We start from the raw sequence: 27,736 nt of genomic DNA, 5'->3' as shown, positions 1-27,736 counted from the left end.
GGGCCCCACTAATCATAGGTTGCACGTAGAAGTTGTGACCAGTTCAACAACTGTGTGTTATTTCCTTGTTTTATTTGAATAACTTTTAAGGAGAAGACAATTCACAAAAAAGTGATGAAAGTCTGTAAAGATACAGAATTTTGAGAGACTGAAATACATTTTTCTTCTCAGATTTATCCTGCGGTCCCTTGTGGGGGTCCAGACCTCCCAGTTGGGAACTACTGGTTTTTAACAGCAAAATCCATCTTTAATATTTTGATATCTTATGCTTGCTATGCATTTTCAATCGTGTGTCATGATGAATATTTAACTGGAACATGTGTGTTTGCTTGCTTGACATAATATAAGTCAGGTATGTCTTTCTCTGCTAGATTTCCATAAGCTTTAAATAAATAAAAACTCAAATATCTTTACATCACACACATTTCTTCTTTCAGAACAACCACATCTTGTTCAGATATAGCATTTGTATCGGTGCCTATACGTGAATAGCTCGCCTTCTGGGGTCACAGCATGCATCCTTTTGCTCTCTGTGTGGGCTGCTTATCTTTTCTATCTGCTGCATGTGTCCTTATTTGGCCTTTCCTTCCTACAGATGATGGCTGATGTCATGACAGTCATTAGAGTTGGAGATAGGTAAAAGGCGACAATGAGGATGCTCAGGGTGCGAGTGAGTCATAAAAACTCTGGGCTGATAAGGCAGGGTGGTGTGAACTTAAAATATGTCTGATCTGACAAGAATAATCAAAGCGCTCATAGCAAAACTGAGCGTGTGTGTGTGTGTGAGAGAGAGACAGAGAGAGAGAGAGAGAGAGATATAAAGGGAGAGAAAGTGTTTGTAGGTCAGAGCGCCACAAAGTATTTCAAGAGAGAAAGCATTTGCAGAGAGACTGTGTTCATTTCTGGATTTGTGTTTTCTCTGTCTGTCTGCGAGAGAGACAGACAGGCTGACTGTAGCCTACAGCCTCAGGTGAACCCGTGAACCCATGTGATGAATGTGATGAACCATCAGCGCGGATATTCATGGGAAACCGTCGAGATCAGAGCGCGGCGAGCTCACGAGGCAGCGTGGCCCGTGCAGGAGAGGTGCTGTCTCTCTGGAAAAACAGCTGTCTATATTTAATCAAGGCGAATAAACAAGAAGTTTAAACAACTCATTTATAATTTAGATTTGCATACATTAAAACTGCTCATTTTAATCTTTTTATTAATATGCATTGATGATATTGTATAAATATGCAGTTTTATGCAAATACCGGGCCCATTTTCTGTTTGTATTTAATTCTGTTTCCCAGCTGTGGATCATCATTTTCATTCAAGGCAACCGACTCAGATTAAGTCGCGTATTAAGTCACAGCATGGGAGTGTATAAATATTTCTCAATTAAAAACTCAGAAGACCAGCTATGCTACTGTATCAGCATTAAAAATGCATTGGCGTTGGGAGGAAAATAGGGGAAAGCAAGTTCAGAGTTTGATAAGAAATCAGAACTTCAAGTTTACATCTTTGAACTGTGTTTTTTTTTTCTTCCCCTCCTCCAATCAAGTAGTTGCAATAGCTAACACTTTTTGCTGTTTTGGAGACTGTTACAAAATCTGGGGAATGTAAGGACCAGCCAAAAACATGCTGTGTATCTGTTATTGATGAGCATGCCGTGCCTTCTGATGTTTTTTCACAGACTGTCCTACATTTTGCTGCTTCTTGCCTGAGCTGCCACTTTTCTGTCCATGCAAATGAGGAGTTTTGTTCCAAAATGCGAAAAATACCAACTGAAGAGTGTGACAACAGCCGCTACAAAAGGACTGCTGGGATAGGAGTAAAACTCACAATGCATAATTACCAAAGTTATCAGCTAATGTCATGAGGATGAGGAGGAGGAGGAGGAGGAGGAGGAGGATGTCACATTTGTTAGCATCTTTGGCGTTTTGAAAAAAAAAATACAGTTAGATTTTTTTCTTAATCGAGCTGTGTGGTAATCACTTAAAGTATGTTCACCAGTGAGAAAAGGTCGCCCTTTAAATGCAGCGCTCATGACAAGACACTCTGGACCAATCACAAGAAAGAAAGGGCAGGGTCTCATGTGCCAGAGGCAGCTGATGGGGTGTGTGCACATGTGTGTGTGCGTGTGTTGTGCATTAATCCACATCAGTTTTAATTTAGCCAAAATGTTGCATGTTTCAGCAGCTGAAAACACTTGAAGATAGCAAAGAAGCACATGCACGGTGCACAGACTCGCAGTTTATCGCCCCGCATGTCAGCAGACACAGGTCGCCTCATCATCTTTCATGTTCTTCATATTAATGTTTCTTATTATTTACCGATATGTTTAATGTATGTGTGGTGATAATTATGCACAGGCGAAGTGTGGCTGCAAAATAAAAGCGTTCAAATGCAGGATGTGAAAGTAAAAATGTTTCTTTTTTTAAATACATTTAATACTGAGTTCTTTATGTGTTTGTAAAGGAACAAGCTGCAGCTGGACCTTACAAACTGATGTGAGTGCAGCTGATGAAAAGGTAACTATCATCTGTACATTTCTAATCAATAATTATGCATCTGTAAGTGATGCTGCAGGTTTGTTAAACTTAAGATTAAAGTCCTGGTGAATGTGCACTCGTGTGACCAGAGCTTAAGTTCAGAGAAGCCTGCAGGGAATCCACCTTTGCAAGATGAGCAACAAGGGCAGTAATGAACTGACTCCACAGTCGAGAAGAAAACCCTCTTTCTCACATTCAAATGAGAAAACCAGTTTGAGCTCCTCGAGGTGGATCATTGTCATCTGGAGATGATTTGATTTTTAAACCTGTTGGGGACAAAAACAAAAGGACAGATTCTGTGCAAACTTTGCTTTAGGATTATGGCTGAGCTCCAAAGAAATGAGGTAAGGATTGGCATTTCAGTATTGTAAATAACAAATCAAATCAGCAGCAAAACGGAAGGAAAAAATAAATCTAATGCAGCTACTTAAAAAAATCAGTGGTAGGGGGAAGTACAATGTTATTTTACTTAAGTAAAAACAACAATATCACACTGTAAAAATACTACATTTAAAAGTCTAATCAGCACAATGCACCTACAGTATCAATAGTACTCAATACAGAAAAAAATGCCCCCTGTGTGGTATTAGATATTATACTTTTAAATAATTATCAGTGCATTAATGTGTATGTAACTTTTTACTGCTGTAGTTGGGCTCGGTGGGCCTAATAAGCTCTCACTGTTGTATATGCTGTTGGGTAGTTTGATTTATTTTTGGCTCATCATACACTTCTTCATGCAAAACCTTAATTTTTAAACTAACTGTACCTGTTATATAAATGCACTAGACTCTTAGAGAGGCCTGAAACGAAAATACTCAAGTAAACTGCAAATATCTCATAGTGTACTTCAGCACAGTACTTGAGTAAATATACTTCTAAAACTGAAAATAAAGAATAAAAGAGTGCAGATGCAAAATAATAATTACGATTTTGTTTCCCTAAACCAAAGCACATACGTGTAATCAGCACTCCTGACCACAAAACTGAACCAAACTACCAGGATTAACGTTTTTCCTGCACGTCTGCGCCGTTTCCCTCAGAGAATATCAGTCTGCAGCCGAGGGACCGCGCGCGGTGTGAGCGCGCCCCTGGAAGTCATGAATAGCGCCTGTTCAGCCGGGCTCGGGGTGGTGATGTCTCTTTAAGAGGCTCAGCCCTCCGCCGAAACAATCGTACAACCCCCCAACAAGTCATCGGAGCTGTCAATCATCCGGTCGGCGCCCTTTGATGTCGGGACTCCTCTGTCTTGGGCTCAAATGAGCTGTTTGCTGTTGTAGGGAAACATTAGTCCTCTACCGACCGACCGACCGGCCGCATCTCAACTTTTTTTTTTTTTTTTTTCCTGCATGTGGTGGGGGTTTCTGCACTTTGGAGGCGCCCCAGACTGAGGAGATTTAAGACAAGAAGAAGTCCATTGATTCTTTTCCTTATTGATACTTTTTTTTCCCCTGGGTTATTATATTATTTAAAAGTGTGTAACGCATCGCAGGGTGGGGGGAAGTAGACATGCCTCAGCTCAGCAGCGGCGGCGGGGACGACCTGGGAGCGAATGATGAGATGATAGCGTTCAAAGACGAAGGCGAGCAGGAGGAGAAAATCCAAGAAAACGCGTTCACGGAGCGGGACCTGGCCGACCTCAAGTCCTCCCTGGTGAACGAGTCGGAAATAAATCAAAGTCCGAGCGCGGCGGTAGGTGGCACGGACTGTGTGTGTGTCTCTCTCTGTTCGTGTGTGTGTTAAAGCTTGTTTTATTTTCCACGCTGCTGACAAGCGTTGAATGAGAGCGAAAAAGCGCAGCGTGATGCCTTCAGGGTCACAGTGGTGAAACTACAGGACGGGGATGCGATATCATCAAAAAACGCAGCATAAAGTGTGAAACGCTCGCTTTAAACTCGCCCTCACTCTCCCTGACGTCCTGCTTTACGCGTGTGTTTGTTTGTTTCGGGGTGTATCGCCTTTCTCTGAACTTTTTCCCCGAGTGTCTGACCCCCGTGTTTGTTGTCGGTCCCTTCCAGGCGGTCAGACGGGCGCAGCAGGGCGAGCAGAGGAGCTTCGCCGAGAAACACCGGGAGCATCTGGACGGTGGTAAGACTAGCACAGCCGCTCTCATCCGGTTCGAGTAGCTTAAACAGCTGAGAAGCGATAAAAACCGACCCCCCCCCCCTCCTGTGTGTCAGAGTATTTTGGTCACCGGGACACGTGTTGCAGTGTTAAACTTCAAAGTTTTCAGGTGTACGCTGCAAAAGGTGTCCGCGATGCCTTCAGGTCTGCAGCTAATCGCTCACATCAGTAACTCGGTGGGGAGATTTCCTCTGTTTCTGTTTCAAATGTGCACGCCTCAAGAGAGATCCGAGCAGAAAGAACCCGCTTTGAATGTCAATTTTAAGGAGTTGTGGAGTGCAGCGTGGACTCCGGAGGGCTTTTGGCCTTAAATGTATTCATAAGGATGAGATCGGCCCACTCTCATGCAGCTGGAATCAGCTCGAATGAAGCATCTTTAAGATTTGTCTCCATACCTCCAGTGTGATCTGCCCTGCTCTGATGTGCCTGCACCGTCTAGATTTGCAGGTTTTCCTTTTTAAGAGTCCACCCTTGACATTTTTTGCAGTGTAGCCTTTGCCAGACTTTGCCCAAAGTGGGATCAACCAGGGTCCTTGAGAGGTTTAACTCTTTCTTCTTCATGGTTTCCCAAAAGAGCAGAGCAGCTTCGCCGTCCACGTTTAGAGAACAGGCAGGCAGGATTAACTGCAGCGGTGCAACTCATTTCAGTCATTTCTAACAGGGGAAGAAAAGCTTTCACCTTGTGCTCAAACGTCACCAAAGGTGGATTTGAGCTTTCGAATTTGGAAAAGGTCAAACCCCACGTAAATGATGCCACCCCGCTTGCACAAGTTTTGGCACCTTGTGGAAAAGCTCGATAAATGTCAAGGGAATTTGTCGAAACAGAGAAAAAGTTTCCTGTGTGTGTGTTTCACGCAGACCAGGTAGAAACGAGCTGCAGCTGACCCACAGAGAGGCCTCTGCTGCTTAATATGGGTGGTGAGAGATAAATTAGCACATAGGCTACAGGAGTTCACGCCTCTCGGGCGAGGTGACACTTCTAACGCTTTTATCTCAAGTATTGTAGTCTCTGCTCACACGAGGATACAACATGTAGTTCAGACAAACGAGGCAGCCTCCACAAACAAATGGTCCCATTAAAGCGTTTCTGAGGTTTCATTGCTGTTTTTGTTTTATGTCTGACCTCAGTGTCCAAGCACCAAGATGGAGGCATGTACAAGACGCCGGCGTATCCGGGGTATCCGTTCCTGATGCTGCCTGACCCCTACCTCCCCAACAGCTCGGTGTCTCCCTCTGTAAGTGCGCCTCTGTTTGACCTCTCCTGCTGGTTGTCCTGCACTGCTCACTGTTTGCTGGGTTCTCGCTGAGGGCGGCGCGAGGTCCTCGTCTGCCCCTGTTTACGTCCTGCTGTGGACTCCGGTGCACTTTGTATTCTTTGGTGTCGAGTCCAAACACTGAAAACATGGTTTGGTGCTTCAGCTGGTGTTTAACGTGATGAACTTTTTAATGATATCCAGTGATGCGTGCGCGCATGATGCAAGCCGGCTGGTATTTTTCACTGTTGGCTGCAGCACATTGACCCGGTGAAGTCAGTGTTTAATAGTGGCAAACAGAGACAGTGTGGTGATTTTTCAGATCTTTTTGGTTAAAAGCATAACTTTTCTTCTTGGTATTTCCTCATAATTTGTCCTCAATTAATGGATCTGGTCTTGCAAATGAGAAAACTTCCACCCACATCTGCCTAAAAAATCTGCCTGATCTGCAAACTGTGGCCTCATCTGTCACATTTAAAACATTTTACCTCTCCAAAAAAAACCAGCATTTTCACTCAATACACAGATGTTTTTTAATGGCTTTCTTTCTAGACAAGTCAAATTTATTATGCAGTCGTGTTTCTTTGGCTGCAGTTCTGTGTGATTGAGACCTATTATGATGACATGGCGTCCATTTATTCCAGCACAGCGCTCGATCCCGCCTGTCGTTTAACACAGTGATGAGCGGTTCATGTTGAAAAGAGGCAGTGTGAGATCACAGTCACGGCACTGCAAATCAGTAAGAAACTTAGGATGAGTTGCGATTTGGCTTTGAAACCCCCCCCCCCCCCCGTCTGCCTTATGAAATAAAGCGGTATTTAAAACACGCTCGGCGCCGCAGCCTCATGAGGGAAACCAGAGAGAGCGCTTGTTTTTGTTTACGCCTTTGCTGAAGTTGAAATATGATTGGTGTCGTCATCGTGAACCGTTCCGCATGACGTTTTCCATCTGTTTGCGCCCGGCGTGAATGACAAGAGGTTTGTTGCCGCCTTAATGGCTGATCTGAGTGTTAAACCGCTAAAACAAACACCAGAAAGGCTCGTGGAGAGATTTCAAGTCTGCAGTATCACTCATCCAGCCAGACAGCCCTAAAAAATTAATCAGAAAATCCCTTCAAGTCACCCATAAGAACCAATATCCATGGATAGGCTGACTAATTGCACCAAACATGAGCGGTTGTGCCTAATTCATTTTTCACGTGCTGCGTAATCCTGTTGCCTGAATTAACCCCCTGCTCCCAGCAGACGAGACGTTGCTGAACAGCAGACATGCCTGTTTGTGGATCACATGGGCTGCAGGCTGATCTGGTGTCAGGCACAGGAATCTGCTGTATCACAAAATCTGCTTCACGGCCAGAAAATGAGATCTGCTGATGACGTCTCAGAGGGTTTTTCACCACAGTGTCCTCTTCAAAGTCCGGGTCGAGACCCAGCCGTGGGTCACGGGAGCTTTGGAACGGGTCGTTAAAGTGTCACGGACGAAGATGTCTATGACTGAATGAAACAATTCCTCTAAAAACACAAGCTCCCACTTTTTAAAAAATGAAATTAAAGGTTTAAAATTTCAAGCTCTAGTCCTACAGTTGCCTAAAACGTCAACAAATAGAGCCTAAGCACGAATATTTATGCCCTCGCTTTGACTATAAATTGCTCTTAAACTTGAATGATATATTTGTTTGTTCTCGTTTGGCTTAAAGCTGCCAGCGTGGAACTTTTAGAATAAACCAGTCACCTGGGAAAAAGGTCAGGTAGCCTCTGTTTTAAAGTGCAGTGTTCTGTCTTGGCAAGAAAATCCTAAACACTGAGCCGCTCCGCTTGTTCGGCTTTTCCATGTAAAGCTGCATTTGTTTACGAGCGAGCATCTCCCAGGAAATCCCGCTCTCCTTCAGCCCGCCGCTCAGAGCCCTCCTCTGTGATCGAGGACACTGCCGCGACGACAGAACGTGCTCTTATTTCCTTAAACGTCTTCACTCTCCTCGCCGCGCAGCGCGGCACATCCGGCGTCGAGTCAGACAAACACGGTGAGCAAGCGTGATGGCATGTGCTGCTCGTCAGCCCTCTCCACTTCTTTCACCTCCACTCTCCGAGCCTGGCGTGCCGACCGCAGAGCCTCCCGGAGATTGTTTTTGTTGAGGGTGGGATGGCGGGGGCAAGATAAAGAGCACTTTCTTTCCCCCCGTGTGTCTTCGAGACTCCACACAATGCTCACTTGTTGCTGCTTCCCTTGTAATTAGCCCGCCGGTTGTGAGGCGGGAGCGGCGCATCGGGCCCCGTCTACCTGGCACTTGAAAGGCTTGAGAATAGTGGTTTAGAGCTTTTTTGGGGGGGTGGGGCTGATGATTACGGATGGAAGAGATGGATCGGAAACTATAGGTCTGGGAGAGTGACAGAAAAACGGCCTTGTGTTTGGTGTTTTCCCAGTGTTGTGGTGTTAACGTGGGACAAGGCGACGCATGTTACGTCTCTGTCTGCACGTGTCTGCAACTGCTGCCTGTCTGTCCTGGAAGTTTCCCTCCTCACTCCTGCAAGTCAAGGAGGTGGTCTGATATTTTTCAGTAATTATTTAGCTCGTAAAATGTCAGATAATAATAACGCCTGCTGATTCTTTAACTGGAGGCAAAGAGAGTTTGTGTAACAGGGATGTAAAAAGCAGCAAATACTCCCATTGTTTCAGCACCAGGTGTCAGTTTTAGGGGTCTTCTTGGTCGCCTTCCCCGTCCAGTGATAAGACCAAAGACCCCTCTCATCCACCTGTCCCCGCTCCTATGCTTCAAGCTGATATTTTAGCAATAAAAAAAAAGAATTAATGAGTTTTATTATACGCCTCAGTGGTTGATAAATGCTAAAAAACAGTGAAATATGGATTCAGTTTAGACTGTTTTGTCCTCATCTCTGGTTCCAGCTGTTTTTCTCTGCGTCGTAAGCTGAATGTCTGTGGGTTTTGGACTGCTGCTCGGACCCGTCTGAAGGCTCTGAGACATTTTCAGGGACAGTTTTCTGATGTTTCATAGGCCGAGCGATTACCCCACAAGATAATCTGTGTGGTGATTCGACAGTGAAGATAATTGTTGATTCTGCTACTTTTACACAAGGAAAGTCCACAATTGAGATTTTTTTTTTTTTTTTTTTATTTGCAGCCAGGTTGTTGAGAGGCAGTGACGGTAATCCTCCAGAAGTCAGTGGGAGCGTTTACCATTTAACACCAACAAGGGCAATTTCTCAAAACCTGCGTGTGTTCCTGTAAACTGCTCTAAACAGTTAAACTCATTGTGAGAGCATCAGCTGAATGGCTGCAAGTCAGATATTAATTGTAATATTTGTATCTTTCCATCCCCTCCCCTGGGTACGCCGTGGGGGTTTATCTTCTCTGCTACAACACTAATCTAATAATTCCACACTTCCTTCAAATGTTTTTTTTTTTTTTTCTATTTTCTTCTAAATCTTTTATATATATTTTTATCCCAGAATGAAGGTTTGTCTCTGATCTCGACCATCGGGGGGGTCACATTTCACAAAACAGGCACAAAAATCGAATGAGAAATTAAGAAAACTCCTGTCGTCGTTCTGAAAAGATTAACATATTATTTCCCACGTTCACCCGAAGCAGATTGTCTGAAACACACAACAAAGACGGATAAACCTCACCCTTTATTGTTCTGGTATTAATTTCAACATCTCTTGCAGAAAAGCTTCTAATCTCTGTTGAGGAGTGAGGCCGCTGCAAACTCTCCTCCCTCCTCATCCCAGTCAGCGATAATACTCCCATTACAGCATTTCATGGGGCGCCTCACTGTTGTTATATTAATGTAGATATCAGCTGTCCCTTCACAGGAAATGGCCAAAGAGGCAGATTTGTGGCATTCAGAGATACGAGTGGACTCCCTCAGCGTGTTGTCTTTGGATAAAGCTTTATCCGGAGTGTGGGAGACGCTTGTGTGTGAGTGTGAGTGTGTTTGCTGTTTAAGTTCATTACACTAAGTAATTTGTATGTATCTACGCTTTTGGCTTGATTTCTGTGTGTGTGTGTGTGTGTGTGTGTGTGTGTGTGTGTGTGTGTGTGTGTGTGTGTGTGTGTGTGTGCGGCTTCATCTGCATGTTTTCTCCTCAAGTTTGTTGCCACAGGCTTGTGTTTGTATCCAGGGTTCATGGTGTGTTTTATGCGTTAATGTTTGCTGTATGGTGTGTGTGTGTGTGTGTGTGTGTGTGTGTGCGCACTGCTGTGGATTACCAGCAGACCGTGTTTTTGAAGGGATCATGAGTCTTTGTCGCCTCGTGGAGTCAAACCCCAGCGGAGGGCAGAGTGTCTTCCTCTCTTCAGCATCTTTCCCCCTTTTGCTTTGTGCCTTTTCCACCTGTGTCCATCTTTTTTTTTTGCTGCCTCCATCATCAGCGCGAGATCACTTCAGCCATAAAAAGGTAGAAAGCTGAGAGGCAGCAAAGACTCCCTGTTAATTTAGACGCGCAGGGTGGCATTTTTCAACCTGCTGAATCTCCACCGGCTCGGGGAGCGCTGCTGTGCGGCTGAGCAAATATATGCTTTGCTGTGTTGATCCACAGTTATCACGGTGTTTGTAGCTGCTGTTGTCCAGTGCTCGATTGTGGTTTGTGGAGGAGTTTTCATGGAAAGTGGACATACAGGGAGTAAACAGAAGGAGCAGAGAAAAGGAGCTGGGGAGGGAGGGATGAGGGACAGAGCTCTGCATGGCACAACACTTTGGTTATCAAGTGTCATTGCTGCGTGTTTGCATGAATATCACATTAGCATAACCTTACGGCCATTCCTTTAAATAAAGATGTTTGCACTGCCACAGATGACTAAGTCGTGTTTCCCCTAAAGGTTCTGATATTAGTGGACGGTGTTGGTTATTTACAGGTTAGAGGGAGCGCAGATGTGTTTGTTTGTAACAGGCCTAATTGATAAAACATCCCCTCCTGCATTTCTTTGTGTTATCAGCTTCTTCTCCCGTTCCTGCCTTCACTATTTTAATCCGATTGGTCGACAGAAACGTGCAGAAAACCAAAAATACTGCTAATCAAACATGGAGTTGGCACTTGGTTTCCAGGACTCAAGCTGCGCTTCCTGCAGCTGCTTCACAATAAAAGCCTACCAATGCGATGCTGCTGGAAGGCTCTTAATGTGACGCACCACGTTAATATTTACGCAGCGGACTCTGACTGCGCGGCCAATGGCAGCCGATCAGAAAACGGCGAGAGCAGAAAGAGAGAAGAGGAAAAAGTCACGTTGGCTGGTCGTTGATCGGCGGGTGTTTGGCTCGACATCCGTGGGTGGCCCGTCCACTCAAACAAACAATGCTGTACATTTTCTGAGGCGACCAGTGACTCACAGGAAGTGATGGATGGTTAGTGGTTGTGTTTTGAAGTATTGAGACTAGATTTGAATCAATAACTTTTGCTTGAAAGATGCACAATTTTCTTTGCATTTAGAGCAGCTTTAACATATTTCACTCAGCGCATATTTGGCCTCTGAGCAGCTGATTTTCGGACACGTTGTCGCCGGACTGAGGGACGGTCAGCCCGTCCTGCTTGAAGGTCATTCTCTGAAAACTGGGAAGCAGTTAAAGCTGTCGTCTGATATTCGGCGGCGTGCAGTTTTATTCACCGTCAGAGAGGCTGTGAAACTCCCTCTGATGTGGAAGCTGTGGTCACACGAAGACGTCAACAAGCTCCAAAGACAACACGGCGCTCTGAAACGCTTTCCCGCTCGCTGTACCTGGACGATAACGCTCTTACTGTACGCAGCAGCTCATTTGGGAAGGCAGTGAAGTGTTTGTTTTAAGTGCTGTTTGGCAGTATGTAAATTTAGTCACTGGAATTTACGAGCCGGCGGTGAACAGCTCAGTGTGCAGTGTCACTGTCTGGTTTGGGGGAATTTCCTGCTCATTTGACATTTCGTTTCACAGACTAAAATTGAAAATTGACAGGAAGACTGCTGAGAGACAGTTTACATGTTTGGGAAGGGTAGGGGTGAATCTTCGTCATTTCTAAGACTGCAAAGGCTCAGCTGCAGCCAGTTTTTCAAATGTGGATCTGGGCTTTCAAAAATGCCCCTTCATGGCTTTTTCTGAACCAAAGCAGAATTTCCAAATCATGAAAGGAAATAGCAGTTTAATTGTATTTACCCACTTCAGCTGACGGCTTGTTTGCTTTTCTTTTTTTTTTTTTTAAATTATTTGGGGGAGGATGTGAAGTTTCGTGGCTTTAGCCCATAAACTTTTTCACATGCCTCCTCCTCTTCCTCGTATCCATTCAGAAATCAGCTGCTGTCGCTAACAAGCTCCCCTCCCCGTCCCCCTTTTCCTCCCTGTGTCTCCCAAATAATACAAAGTCGATCCTCCGAGATCAAGGGAATGGCATGTGTGTGAACGTCTCTAGGATCTTGCCACTTCCTTGTTTCCCATTGTGCTGCAGTGTTGACAGGGGGGTTGTTCAGCCAGCCCCTAGTCCCTCGGTAAACAATGGCAGCAACACAGGCTGAGGCCTCCCTAATCCCCCCTTCATACACACCCAGGGGCTGGGATGAGCGGCGCTGGGGCCTCCCTGCTTCTGACTGGCTACGATAAGGACCCCGCCACTCAGATTTAAGAGGCCTAAAAGAAAAGCAGCTTTCACTAGAAGGCAGCAAAAAATCTCCAAATGTCTTCTTAAGGGCTGTTTGTTTTAAATATGTAGTTGGAGACTTAATGCGTTTTAAGTAATATCTGTCTTTCCATCCATGTGGTCCAAATAAAAAGTCTTCTCAAAAGCTGCTGATGTTTCCAACGTATAAGAGCGCTGTGGGACGGAGGAGCTGGCAGAGTCTTAACTTGCTATTGTTGGGATGTATGTAAGTGCAAGATTATGGTTGTATGAAGTCTAAGATTATTGAGTGGAATGAGGCTGATGACAGGACAGCAAATCTCTCTTACTGCTCTCAGCCCAAACATGCAAAAATCCCTTTTCTTTGTGTTGAGAGCGCAGGGGAAGTTTTCTATTCACAGCACACATCATGCTTCATGCTGTTATCTCAGTTTTTTTGTATTTATTACATTAATAACCAAATAATAGACTTTGCTGAGCTTTTAAACCTTGAAAGTGCCCTGCAGGAGTACACAAAACACAGTTTTGTACAAGGTTGAGGGTGCAACATTATCGTGCTTATCGGTGCAGTTTAATCTGAGAGAAATAAAACGTATTTATCTGTTCAAGCATTGAGGATTCAGCGCTTTCCTGACCTGACGAGATCAGGAGTCGGGCTGCAACCAACCTTCCATTATTCATCTGCTTTATTAATTGAGGTTTGGTTTGGGCTGGAAAATATCATAAAATGAGGGTAAAATGTCCTTGTGCAGGGTGGCATCTTTGAATACGTTGGTTTTTTTTGTCTGGCCAGCAGAGCGAAACCTAAAGATTATTCAGTTCACCTTCATCTAGAAAACAAAGAGATGCAAATATTCACATTTTAGAAGCTGCCCGAGAAATGACTTTTAATAGATTAGCAAAATTGTAGCTCATTGACGTATAAATTATGAATCAGTTAATGGACAAATAGTTTTAGCTCTAATCAGGAGTGAAAAACCAGTGAAGCCTCTGATGTCTCCATTTAAACATGCGTGTGTCAATGAAGACTTGAAAAGTTATTAAATTCTATCTCTAGCAGAGAAATCCTAAATCAGGGCTTTCTCCTGCAGGGAGGGATGTGGCAGAAATGTATTTAATTACTAAATATGTAAATATCTGTGTGTGTCACAGGTTGGCACGTACAGTCAGTCCCAGGTAGACCGAGGCCCCCGCTGCTTTGAAGAGGGACAGGAAATACGAGCCAGAGATCAAAATAGATGTGGATGAAAACAGATAAATAGACTGCAAAGAGAGAGTTTGAAGGGGGACGGCTGGAGAGGTAAAGAGAGCGCTATAGAGGGAGGGGGGGGGCAGGGAGGGGAGAAGATTAAAATACAAATGACCATAAGAGCGTCCTCATCGCTCCGTCGGCTTTGAAGTAGCGGGCTGTGAAGGCACCTAAAGAGAAACTGTTCAGAAGACTATTTCGAGAGGCGGAAATGTTGAAAAGAATATCAGAAGAAGAGGGAAAAAACCCCTTCAGATGGCCCCGAGGTGTTTATACCTGTAATTATTCATCCACTTATTTCTTTCCGGCGCAGAGGGAGAAGGTGGGACGGGGGGGAAACTGTCGAGCAGTAAAAGACAGGTGTTGGTGAAGGAAGTGTTGGTTTATTAGATTGATATTATTAACTGACTTTTTTCATGTCGGGATAAAGGAAGGAATCTGTCTGTCTGTCTGTCTGTCTGTCTGTCTGTCTGTCTGTATACATGTCTGTCTACCCTTCATCCCATCAGACTCACACTTGGGGGGGGGGGGTGTAGCTGAGGAAAGGAAGTGCAGCGTGAAGTAGTTTGGATGACCTATAACTGATAAGCAGTATCATTTTAAGAGGACGCTGTGTTTAGAATATTTTCAGCCCTTTACCTTGCTGTCAGATTATCGCTCTTCAAAGCCACCAGAGTCCTTTGACAAAACCAGTCATTTTACCTCGCAGAATGTGAGAGTTGCCGGTGAACCGCTGCCTCGATAGGTTAGCTGGTTAGTGTTATTGTGTGACTTTGAATCCAAACTAACCCTTTAAAACACCGAAGTCGCACAACAACACGAACAGTCGACGCAGCGAGAGAGCAGCGACTCCCGTGTTCTGCGCAGTAAAATTACTGGTTTTGTCCAAGGAGTCTGGTGGCTGTGACGAGATCATGGATGGATAGAATGGCTGCAGTTCCCCGTCGGAAAGGGCTGTCTGACGGCAAAGTCGTGAAAGCATCCTAAATATTGTGTAGAGCTAAACCTTTTTTTTGGGTGGTTTTAGGCGATGGTCTTGCTGCCGCCGCTGTCCTCAGCAGTACATTGGAGCAGCATCTGCTGCAAATGCTGACAAAGTTAGCATAAATAACATTTTTTCATTGCAAAGTTTGATAATTTTAATACATAAAATGATTGTACATTTGTTTTTTCATGCAGCATTACTTTAGACCAAGCAATCTGAGCAGCCATGTTTTCAATGGGTGCTGCAGTGTTTAAAAAAAGAGAAGAGCAGGCTGAGACGGTTGGTAACCTTGTGTGGGGTTGTTAGTGTTTCTCTAGATTAAGACCACGTTTCCCATAATTCCTCCCACGCTTCCTGTCACCAAGAGGATGCTAGAGGTCAAATGTGTTGCAGGATGTCTCTTTTTTTTTTTTTTTTTTTTCCATCCACCTTTCACTTTTCACCAAATAAACTCTCAGAGCTTCAGCTTCATTTTTAGTGGCCGGATTCCAGTTTCATGCTGGTGTTCAGGAAAGCAGCACGCCTGCGGCCAGGTGTTACAGAGCATGCAGCTCCGACAAAATTCAAATGATGTTTTTTGTTTTTGACACTTAAGTCATTAATCGAGGCTGCACATGTTCTGGTTCCGGCCTCTCAAACATGGAGATCTGCTGCTTTGCAAAGGGAGATAATTGGAAAAGAAACATCCCGCGCTGTCTCATTTAAATGGAGACGGCGGCTTACTGAAACTTTCATAAGAGACAGAAACAGAGACAGAGGAAGACAGAGGGCAAGTTTCGAGAAGCAACTCTTTGTTTGGGCTCCAGTGCTTGTCTGTGTGTGTGTGTGTGTGTGTGTGTGTGTGTGTGTTGAGGGATGTTGCACCCAGGTGAGTCATTGGCCTGTGGAGCGAAACCATGCAGTTTCTCCTGCGTCGCTGTTTACAGAGCGAGCTGTCCAGGCCTCCCAGCTGGGAGTTCTCAGCACGTAGTTAATCAGTGACAGCGTTGTCTCTCTCACACACCCGTAGGTCTGAGAATAGTCACACAGATCTTCTCATTCATACTGCACACGCGGTGCAAAGATCATTTAAAAATGTGAAAACATAAACGCGTAGCTCTGTTAAATCACTCGTCCCTTTTCAGTGCCGCTTCCCAATGTTGAGACTCAGGACCAGTTTTTGCGTACGCTGACATGTTTACAATAGGAGCAAGCTTAAAAAGGCACGACAGACAGAAATGATGCTTGAAAATCGAACGAACCTGTCATTGATAATAAATGTTCATGTCCGCCCGAATCAGCTTAACGAGGAAGGTTTTCCTTTTGACACATTGTGGTCGTTATTCTCATTCTTCTGTCACTCAATATGATGAGAACCTGACACAGAGTTGATGATATCTAATCAATATATCCACGCAGCAGCAGCAGTAGGAGGTAGTTAGCAGGAGGCGCCCGGTGTGTCCTCGTCACTGTGTTCATGTTTGGATGTTCAGCAGCTCTCCAGGACGAGCCGGTGGCCCTTTTGTTATGCCAGTCACCTAAAAAAAGGCTCATGCACACACAGACCCACATCGCAAAGTTTGTAGGTTAGTGGGCCGCACACACGACCCGTAAACATGCTGAACCCCCCTCCCTCGCCCTTCAGCGAGGAGTTTCAAAGTGCACGGTCGAATGGGCCGTCAGCCCGCCTGTACCCATGCAGAGCAGGTTAAATGGCGTTTCAGGTGGAGATGCATGCGTCCACTTTGATTAGATCTGTGCAGCGTTTCTCTGCTTTCTCCCTCTGACATGCAGCAAGTCAAACACGAGGTTTATTTTTTATTAAATCAAAATGTGAAGTGGCGTTTCTCCCATGAGAAACCTGCAGCGTGTGGACTTGTGTTCTTCGAAGCACTGATTCCTGACCGGCTCGCACTTGTTTTCGTGTTAAATTGATATTGACATGATCACACCCTGCGGGTTTCTGTTTAAGTGAGAGTGAAGTTTTTTTTAAAGAAATCACGTGGCCTATGGGAATTAAAGTCTTGTTTCATTTCCTCTTCATTACTGTCAATAATCAGCCTGTTGAACAGTTTCATAAAGCAGTCACTACCTTTCTAGATTAGTGGTTCACACTCTGCATATAGAAACACACACACACACACACACATAATCACCCTGTACTTTCCAATAAAAGGAAACCAAATCATGTATAGCACCAGATTCTTTCAAAGAGAATTACAAGAATAAATCTGAGGTACATTTGTGTAACCGGGCATTTTCCATGAGCTGCATGTCACATCGTTTAAACTAATGTGACATAGAAAGATGTTACAGAAATTAAAAATACACTTTATACAATGTTTTCCAGCATGAACAGTCCAAGTCTCAGCAGTGGCGGGTCTATAGAACGACCCTGGCTAAGACCAGCGTGGAGACAAAGGTCGTGTTTAGCTTCACATGGGGTGAAAAGTTGAGAGTGTGACTTGGTCGTGGGGCCACATCTCCACGTGTACGTGCTGCAAACAAGTCTGACTTGCATTATGCAAAGCTGCACAGCAGGAAGTAAAGTTAAAACTCTGAAGAAAAGCAAACCTGTCTCATTACCCAACATGCACCTCAGCTTGGACTGGACACACGGATCCACTGACACCAGCAGCACACATGACGAGCGTGAGTGTGCGCCGCACACGCCGCGTTCGCCTGCGTGCCGGCGCTCCTGCTGTTTGCAAACACAGTCAGAGTGACGAGCGTATGTGAACGTACATGACGACTGGCCATGTGCTGTGCCTCTTTCATCTGTCCCAGTGAGGAAATTTACAGCCTGTTTACACTCTCCCACTGAGAGATGGAGGTGTGTGTGTGTGAGTGTGTGTGTGTGAGTGTGTGTGTGTGTGTGTGTGTGTGTGAGTGTGTGTGTTCCTAGAGTGAGTGGAGCTCACTTCACATCTGGTTGTGTGTGTTTTGAGTGCGGATCCGATATAGGATGGTACTTTGATTATTGCATGGGCATGTCTGCATGTGTTGTTCATTTGGTGGTTGCTTTTCATCTTCTGACTTCACTTACACTTAGTGACTTAATTTCCTTATTTCCCTCGTTAGGAGGGTTGAGAGGGCGCTGTGACTTTCTGCCCTGTTTTCTGTCTCTCTCTCTTTCAATACCTGGCAATGAAAACACGTTCTGCTGTTGCTTGAATTGAGTCCTTCAGCACAAGTGCCGTTCGAGCACAGGAACTGAGGATGTTCCCAACGATGAATCTCCTCAAAGATTAAACCGGAATTTAAACTTGGACGAGTCGACTAGTCTAAAAGTAAGAAAAGACTCAAAATTGAGCGCAGTTGAACCTATAAGGTTAAACATTGTCCCTAAAACACTGTGTCTATTATATGAGCCGTTTTAAAACATTTTTCAATAACAAAAGATTTCAGAGTCTCGGACAAATGGGAGAACTTCTGGTCAGATATGTCTGATTATGGACCCTGTGTTCCTTTGTTTTTGTGCCTAAGTGACTAATGGAGACAACAATTCTTGAAGTTTTTCCCAGTATTGTGCAGCCAGGCACGAAACGGACAAAATACGTCGCTACAAGTGTTTGTTTTTGCCACTGACAGGCTCAGATTGTTATTCTAAGTGTCTGACAACATTATGAAAATGATCCCTTCTTGTTAAAGACTAAGATCCTTTTTGTTTAACCAGAAACAGTCGCTATACCGCTCTCGCCAAAGCCACCAGACTCCATTTACAGAAACAGTAATTTTATCATCGTAAAACACATTTCACTCAAAGTCAACAGAAACAAAATAAAAGTCACCAAAGCCTCCTTGCTCGCTTGTTCCAACGATCACCACCAACTCTGGTTTGGTTGAAATAAACCCTTAATTCACCGAATCGGAAGAGGAGCGAGAGAGAGGGCGGACATCAAAGAAGCAGCGGGGAAAACGGCGTGTAGAGCCGGAATATTTTTGAATTTATTTTCAACGGAGATTATGACCGGAGAGATTTAAATATGTCGGACTTCAACGGGTTTTCCCTGTTAAGGGGTGAATAGCAGCTGCCCGATAATGGAAACCCTGCTGTGCATTACAAACACACTATCCTGTAATTTAAATGTGGACATTAGTGGAATAATAATAAGTTTAGCTGACTAGTATTTCTGGTGCAGGCTAGCGAGGGTAGCGGCGTTTAACTAGCCGACTAATCGCACACGTCCCTACGAGAAACCCAACAGCACAAACATGAAAACAGGCTGTGATCTCTGAAGGAATCTTTATGAAGCAGCCGCGGGAGTTTAATGCTTATCACAATTTCCCAAAACCCAAGCTGACATATTCAAACTGCTTTCTTTGTCCGACTGACAGTCCGAAACCCAAACAGATCATTTTTAACGTCCGAGAAGACGAAGAAAACCTGCGAAATTTTGGGGAAAAACGCTGATTCACCTGCAGCTCAATGCAACGATAACCGAATCCACCTGCCTGCGTCTCCTAAAGCTCACGAATGAACACGTCACGTTTGTCTGAACGTTGCCAAAACTGAAGCGTAACAGTGACAGCTCAGCGTACGTGTGGGACTTTTTCTTGGCTAACATCGAACTCATCGCCAGGAAGACAATCAGCACATTTCCCAAAACGCTTTAAAAAAAAAAAAAAAAAAAAAAAAGCCCGCGTAGAGTGAAAGTTTAACCTGCTGATGTTTTCATTTGTTGCAGTTTAACGTGTTTTGGTCGCATCATCCAGCCCTGCTGTGACGATGCGTCTGGATGCTGCTGATTGATTCATCAACTGCTAATGATCCGATTACCATGGTAACAAACTGAGGGATGACTCAAAAACAGACAGCAAAATAATTTGATAGTCATTTTCGTGGCCGTGGGCTTTCAGTGTGAGTAAACATCCACTTTTGGTGTGTTGGTGTTAGTAATTGATAACGTCCTGTGATGACTTTCCCTCCCCCCTCCACCGCTCATCTCGCCCTCCAAACCTCAGCCGACCTTTATCATCATTTTAATGTGCACTCTATTAAAATAGTGTTTGCAAAAATAGTCGAAACCCCGTCCTCCTCCTCCTCCGCCCCTCTCCACCCCGTGCCCGTGGTTCTGCCCAGACCAGCTGGAGCCTCCACAGCCGCATGAGGCAGCCCAGCACACATGGCTGTGATCTCACACACACACACACACACACACACACACACACACACAGGAGCAGCAGTCTAATCCTCCCTCGTATGATACTCATCTGCAGAGTAAAGGAAGCAGCTTCAACCATCACATATATACACACATGACTCATAAACATACATGCAAAAGTCCTGCAAAACACACACACACACACACACACACACTTAATACACAGAGACCCACACTGACGTACAGCACATACACTCACAGTGTATACAAGCTGTACTGTACGTCTTCACTTCCTTCTTCCTCTTCATGCACACAGACACACTGATATACATTATGCACACACACACAAACACACACAAACACACACACACACAAGACCCCAACCGACAGGGACAAGAAATCATGTTTTATTTTTTTTTTTTTTATTTTTTTTTTTCCTGTTTTTTGTTAGTCCATCTTTTAATCCACACACATTTAATTTTGGGAAACTGAGAAACATTTTATAGCTAAATTATCCAGATATGAACGCTGTGGTTTACTCTCCGTCACTCCATACAGCTCCAAAGCCCCCACACCCACACGTCACGTCATGTAATTGGAATTGAAAATGAGCTAGCTTAGCCCCACGGTAACTGTACACAGCTCTCAGGACGCCCTGTCGTCCACGCACCCTCCACCCTACCAGCAGAGTGCAGGTAAAGCTACATGCTAGCAGGCAGCTACACAGACACAACAGGGGAAATTGTGGACTTACCAACAGTCACATTTCTGTTCTTTTTCTGGAGCCCAAGCTAACACGTCTCAGTCTAGTCTGGATGCACTGATTCGAAATTATCAACCCTCCATCCAACTCTAAGAGAGCGAAGACGCAGAGTTTCTGACTCTAGCAGCTGCAGGGTAGCTGCTGAACTTGAATCAATCGCACCACCTGTTATTGAAAAAAGTGATTGCATTACTCTAACATGTTACTAAGAAATTCATGAATGCCCAACACAGGATGTGAATGTGTGTCTTTGGCTGATTGAGGCTGTTGTAACTTGAAAAATGAAGCTAACCCAGCCGGAGAAGTCAGTATAAACAAAATGGGAACTATTAACTGGGTCGTGAAATGCTGCCGCCTCACTGTGTATATTGCATGTGTGACTTATTCTTACCTGAAAAGAACACTAAATCCCCTTAAACCACCTGCATCTTACAAATATTACCACATGTCCCGTTTGCGGCCGAGTCCTGTGGTTTTCTCCTCTGGAAGCTCTGACGGCGCAGGGAAGACCAGCGCCCTCTTCCTGCTCTGCGCCGCAAAGCCGGCGAGGCGCTCCCATGCCGTGTCAGCGACTGTGTCATTACCTGAAGGCAGTTGCATTAGTGATGTGAAAATAACCGTGTTGTGCCGTCAAAGGGTGGCACAGGAGGAGGAAAACGAGTCCCAGGTGAACGTGTTGTGCTGTGATTTGGCCAGTCTGTGGAAGCTCATATGTTTTGGCAGCGGGTCCATGTTGTAATGTCATTTTTAAGCCAGAAAAGGGAGAGGGAGGAATTCCCTCTTCAACAGGTTTCCTCAAAAGGAGCTGGGCCATGCGTCAAATTGATTTCCTACCTTTGTTTTGGCCTGTTTCGTAGAATAGGGAAAAACACCCATCCCCGCGTTTTGTGGCCATGGGAACCTTTTCTGTTGGCCTACTGAGAGAAAACACTCAGGCTTTCAAGGGATGCAGCGCTCACGCACAAACACAGACGGACACGCGATGAGAGCGGATTTTTCCCATCGGCCTTCGGTCTGAGAAGGAGAGGGAAGACAAAGACGCGGAGAAAATGTGCGCCGCGCGTCCGACACTTGCGTCAGGATTTCGGAGTTGATGGAAACAAGCGGCGAGGAAGAAGAGGTGGCCTTGGAGAGATGAGGAGGGGCGGCGTTGTCTCGCAAAAAAGAGGGAGGGAGGGGTCGAGGCAGGAGCAGAGAAAGGAAGCAGGAGGAGGAGTGAAATGCTGAGAGGAAGACGGGGAAAAAAAAAAACAAGATGCTTTCGTGACAAATTCAGACACTGGCGGCCAGAACTTGATGTGTTTCGTCTCAGGAAGCTACGTCGCTGGTGAAGCATTTTTAATCAGTGTTCAGAGAGTGTGTAGGTGTGTGAGAAGTTGTTGTGGTGAATCGGCTTGTGTGAGCATTTTTCAGGGCCAAACAAAAACTAGAGCAACTGTGATGTGCACTGCACTGTGGTCGGTGTGTGTGTGTGTGTGTGACAGCGTGTGGGCGTGCATGACAGTGTAGGTGTTGCACATAGTACAGGCCATGTATGAGGGAAACACTGTATGCACACCAAGGACGGATGAAAGGGAAGAGGTGGGTGGGCAGGAAGCGAAGAACAAAAGAAACACACCATCTGATTTATCAGACGGGTACAGATCGGGCTGATCAGACGGAGGGAAAAGGTGATGGAGGAGAAAAGGAGAAAGTGGTTGCAGAGGAGTCTGGGAGAGTTCGGCAGACGCAGAGAGGCTGAAAAAGAGAGAGAGAACGATGAAGGAAGAGAAGATGACTGCAGTAGCGGAAGGGAGTTAGCAGTAAACAATGAGAAGCGGTTAGTGCGTCGTGCACCTGGTAAAGCAAAAACCACAGCCCCAGTTGAAACAGACTCTGACACCTTAAGAACACCTTTAACCGTTTCACCACCGCACTCAAGGAATACGAACCCAAATCCAGGGTTAATTCACGTCTTGAAAGCCAGTTTTTGCTTTCTGCGATAGGAAGTGGATTTGTTAGAAGAAACCAAAGTGGGCAGCAGACTTGCCGCAGCCAGAATGGTCGAGACCGAGTCCTCCTCGCTGTGTTTGTCTTTGATAGGTTTTTTTTTTCTTCCCCCCCTCGTCTGCACTGACTGACAGGATGCCTCTCGTTTGTAGTTTATTTATTGCGTAAATGTTTGGCTTTATTAGAAATCAGATAGCAATCAGTGTCAACCGTTTCCCCTTCGGCACTGCTGCACAAGACTGAGACATTTTCTCCTCTCGCATGTTTTTCTGCCGTGTTTCGCGTGAATTGATTCTTCACATGCCGACAGTGCTGCATCTCCCCGCCTTAAAAACAGGGCCATCGTTTGAAATACCTGAAATACCTTGGCACAGGTATCGAAATCCTCCCAAGGTCTCGCAACACTGTTTAGCGCTCCCTTTACGGCAGCGCTGCAAACCCTGAGCAGCAGAAATCATAATTACAGTGTTTCGGACTTCTGGACGTTCATGCGCTCTGCACTCTGAAACCGTACTGAAACTTTATAACAGTAAATGTCTTGAGGCTGCGTGTGTGTCTGGAGAGCAGCTATCAGTTTTTATGCCGTGTTGCTTCAGCAGAGCATCACTCAGAGGAAGTGGAATCAAAGCATGCTAAATGCTGACTGCATTGAGTAATTTCAGTTAAAAATAAACCCCGGTAACAGTCATATTGATCAGATCCCAGGTTTCTATATAGAGGAAGAGTTTTCATTTGCACGGCTTCTCTTGGTCCCTCAGGGTGGCTCGAAATGTGGGGGAAAGTACAGTATGAAAAACAGCTTGATGGGGAATTTAACAGTTAAAGTCATCTGCAGTGTCACGTATAACCCGACTGTGTGCTGAGCGCCATTTAAGACAATCAAAACCGCCTGTACGCGCACGGCACCAAACGAGCTTTCAGCGCGCCTCTGGAGCCGTGAATTATTGAATCCGGTGAGCTGAACTCTGACGCCGATGGCTGAGGCCTCCACAGAAGTCGCTGATAAAGAGACGAATGATGAATCCGATGCGTCGATGGGAACTTACTTGTTTTGCTGAAGCTGCGCATCCATCATCTTCCTCAAGCTGCAGATGTCACGCTGTAATTCTTGTGGAATAGGCGCCATTGATTAAGCTTTTTTAAATGCATTCAGAGGGAATGGGAGACAGACAGACAGACAGACAGACACACAGTCAGTCAGACAGACTCCATCCATGACGTTTTTATGGCCCCCTTGCCGAATCCCCCCCCCCAGACAGAAGCGAATTTACAGCAGGCACTGGCACAGTCGGTCCATTGTGAGGACCCCAGAGGACTCGTTGGCCCCCCCCGCTGCGCTGCAGAGCGAGACGACCATCCCCGACCCTCCTCCCGTCCTCCCTCGTCTCCCGCTCTCGTTCCTCTTCTGTTTGTCTTTAAAAGTGCGCCCGGGGTCTTAATGCTGCCAATTAAAGACGGCCATAACTCTGACACTGTCACAAACAAGCGGCGCGGCGTGAGTGCCATCCCGGCTCCACTCGATCCCCCCGCAGAGCCCCATTAATCCCAGGCCAGTTGAGGGAGTACTGGTTTCAATTAAGCATCCATTAGCTGAACATCAAGTCAGCGGTATGCTGTTATGATTAGAGGAAGCAAAGAAGAAGACTGTCGATTTTATTTTTCTCCTTTTTTCTTTCGTGATTTTCACCTCGGGGAGAGAAAGTCCTCAGACGTCCCTGGAGACTCCTCGCTGCCACTTAGGTCATTTACAAGAGTTTGATTCCAAGATGAGATCGATTGATTATTAGCATTAGAACTATATAAAGTAATGAAGAATAACTCACATGCATGTTTGCTAGCATGGAGTCAGTTTTGAGCTAAAAACACAGATGATGTTCCTTTCAGAGCTTTTCATTCCTCATTCTGGAAGGCGATGGACGGATGTAAAATTGGAGAAATATGAATCTATCAAAATAAGAGAGATGAGCATGCATGCACACACAAGTACGTTTCCTATCTTCCTCTCTCCTTCCTCTAAAAACCCCCTCCACCACCCTGCGCTCCTATTTGCACAAGGTTGCTCAGTATCTACGAAACACAGTTACACAAACAGTTATTTCATAGTAATTATACCCACTCGTAGTATTTTTTTAAAGGTTGTTTTATCTGCAGAGTTCTTGCGGTTTGCGCACAGGAGCCAGTAAAAGGCAAAGCGCGCCACTTCATTTCATTTCATTATTTAACCTCGGATGGCGGTTGTCTCGTTTCCCCAGAGTGATCTTTGGCTTTTATCTCCTCAGTGGCCGAGACTGCGGCATCAGACATAATCTGGATGTTACAGTCGTCGCTCCTCTTCTTGCTCATGGCGAGAGAGGCATTGCAGGCGGCTTCGGCAGAGCTTAAGAGCGCGTTTAAGTGTTATTTGAAGCTCGGTGAGAAGAGCGAGACTTCCATTTTGTGTTTGCGATACAGAAAATGTACCGAGGGCAAAATCTTTACCCCGTTTTGACAATAAGGGTCTTCTCTGAAGTGCAGCTCTCTCTTTCTGTGTGCGTGCGTGTGTGCATGTGTGTGTGTGTATGTTGTGTACAGTTAGGCGAGGTTAAGCCTGTTGTGGTTTACCATGGAAAATAAAGGCCTCGAGTCTCATTGTCACCTGAGTAACACACACACACACACACACACACACACACACACACACACACACACACACACAGCTCCTCCCTAACCGTGTGCTGCTCTTGTGCTGGTGGAAAATTTTTAAAGCTTCACTTGCTCAACTGCGTCTCCTTTTTTTTTTTCCTTTTCGCCGCTTTAAATGGAGAAGTTACCGTCTGCACGAGCGTCTGAGCTGCAGTGGAAAATGATTTGTAGCCGAAAAACATAAATAGAAACAGTACAGTTGTAGAAAGTGATGTGTTTTAGATGTGTGATAAGAGAAATTATAAATCCGGCTTGAACCAGCGTTTTAAATTAAGGGCTTTTTAAGAGGGAGCATCAAATCAAAGGTGGTTCACTCTTTGCATCATAACTGTAATTATTCATACGTAAGTCTGTCACCAGGAAGGAGCAGCATGTTTGTGTGTGATAATTAATGGGAGATGAGTTTTTTTTTTCTTAAACCTGCAGCTACGTTTGAAGGTTTTGTCTTAAATGAATGCAATTTTGTTTTTCTGCTAAGTTTTCGTGGAAGAATCAGTTCCTCTGCAGAGCTGCCAGGCAGGTGAAGAAGGTGGAGGTGGTTCATCGCCTGTCACCACGGAAACACGTCAGGTTTGAGGCTCCCAGGTGTTCACGTTTTGCATGAGAGCACAGGCGAGCAAAAGCAGAAGTCCTGGAAAATTCAAAAACAGCGTTTGTGAAATCTTTCATTAACGCGTCGGCCGCGGACTTCGCGAGCCAGCCGCGGAAAAATCGTCGAGTTTGATCGGTGAAGTGTTGAAAGCCTGCTCGTGCTTCACAGCAGCGTCGCATGCAGGAGCTGGAGGGAGGGAAGGAGTGCAGCATGGGAGCAGTGATCTCTGGTTTGGCCTCCGTCGAGCTGCTTGGTTTTTTGGTTCCCAACCATGTTTCTTTTGGACTGAGATGAAACGAGCGAGGGAGGGAGAGATAGGAAGGAGCTTCCAGGCCGAGGAACAGATAAATAGAGATAGAGGGAGAGACATCGTGAGGCTGAAGACGAGGTGGAGGAGTCTCTGGAGCTCGTTTTATTGGTCATTTTGTTACATAAAGGGATTAATAATGTAAAAAAAAACTGGTGGTGAAGATCATGGGATCAAAATGATAGAAAGCTCTGTGACAGCTGCTAAATGGACTTTGAAGTGAGAGAAACTCAGAACGTCTGCAGAAGTTTCGAAGGCCACGTCACAGAACCAAGTTTGATAACGAAGTTGTTTTTTATTCAGACAAACTGAGTATCTGGTCTTTGGGTGTCCTTATTTTGACAACGATCAGAGACAAAATCACTGTCGCAGCCCAAGAATGACACAACAAAGTCATAAATTATGAGATGAAATGAAACTGCTGCAGCCAAAAAAGGCGCGGACCTCCAATATGGCTGCCAAAGCCGGGGTTACGTCACCTGAAAGCTCTGTGGACCGTGAGTGATTCAATCACGTAAGAATGGAACTTGCATCCTCGTCTTCGAGTGCCGTCCGTGCTGCGTGCTGCATCTTGTGCGGAGACTATCGACTCCATCGTGGGGCGGTTGGAACCCGGAGGCGAAGCGAGCCATAAGGGCTGCTGATGGTTAGCCGCTTGGCTCGGGTGGACCAGCACTGAGAGAGCGGAGGCCCGGTAACAATTATGGCTTAGTAGGAGTAACAGAGCTGAGCCAGGCAGCTGCTGGTTGAATATGGAGTGTGTGTGTGTGTGTGTGTGTGTGTGTGTGTGTGTGTGTGTGTGTGTGTGTGTGTGTGTGTGACTAAGCGTGTGTTCAGGGGGCATCCAGAGGGAGCGGTGCTCTCACACGCAGCCACATATTTACATTACAAATCACGACTAAACAATTCAGCCGACCGCAGATGCAAACATCAGACGTTTTTATAGATGGGATGGACGGATAAGAATGACGGAGGGATGGTAGAAGAATGCAGGGATGAGAGCACAAAGACGAGAAGGGACGGATGGATGGACGAGTGACAAGAATGCCGAACATCTTTGAATGGAAACTGTTGATTTTTAGGGCTTTTTTTTTTTTTTTGGAGGAACTTGATTTCCATTCATTTTTGTACAATATGCTATATTAATAAGACGACTGTCCAAACTTTTTTTTTGATTGATCAGTTCATTGATTCGTAGACAAATTGGTTTTCCAACGCCAAACGAAGCTTCTTCAAACTGCTTGTTATGTCGACGACCAGCCGTCATGTAGACGACATTTAAAAAGCTGGAATCAGTGAAAAGAAAAGACTCTGCTGATGGTCTGTTTGGTGTATTTGTGGGACTTGTTCCCGGCTGTTTTGCCAATGCTTTTGCAGGTGATTTGATACGTAACAAGCAATACAAGTTCTTGACAGCTCCCCGCCGGACACGGTCCTGTAAATAATAAAGAGATGGCATCCACCATGAACAAACACATCCGGCCTCGGCCCATCTTCTTTCTTTATGGTGGTTGGCAGCCATAAGCGTTACATTACGACCATCTGCCGGGCTGCCCCTTACCCCGTCTCCTCCGG

At 45.3% G+C, this 27,736-nt stretch overlaps 1 protein-coding gene across 7 annotated transcripts in view; it reads left to right on the top strand.

Moving 5' to 3' along the window:
* The first annotated feature begins 3,903 nt into the window (after positions 1 to 3,903).
* tcf7 (transcription factor 7) overlaps positions 3,904 to 27,736 on the top strand; it is a 68,831-nt gene continuing 44,998 nt past the window's right edge. For all 7 annotated transcript variants that reach the window (XM_076751126.1, XM_076751125.1, XM_076751132.1 and 4 more), the window contains exons 1-3: positions 3,904 to 4,229; positions 4,556 to 4,625; positions 5,790 to 5,896. In XM_076751126.1, coding sequence (XP_076607241.1) covers positions 4,047 to 4,229; positions 4,556 to 4,625; positions 5,790 to 5,896 — 360 coding nt within the window. In that variant the 5' untranslated portion in view covers positions 3,904 to 4,046. The remainder of the gene's footprint in view (positions 4,230 to 4,555; positions 4,626 to 5,789; positions 5,897 to 27,736) is intronic.

The sequence above is a fragment of the Chaetodon auriga genome, chromosome 15 (assembly GCF_051107435.1).
Source record: "Chaetodon auriga isolate fChaAug3 chromosome 15, fChaAug3.hap1, whole genome shotgun sequence".
In the NCBI taxonomy this organism is placed as follows: domain Eukaryota; kingdom Metazoa; phylum Chordata; class Actinopteri; order Chaetodontiformes; family Chaetodontidae; genus Chaetodon; species Chaetodon auriga.
The sequence above is the reverse complement of the archived record's forward strand: the minus strand, read 5'-3'. Positions and strand labels throughout refer to the sequence as shown.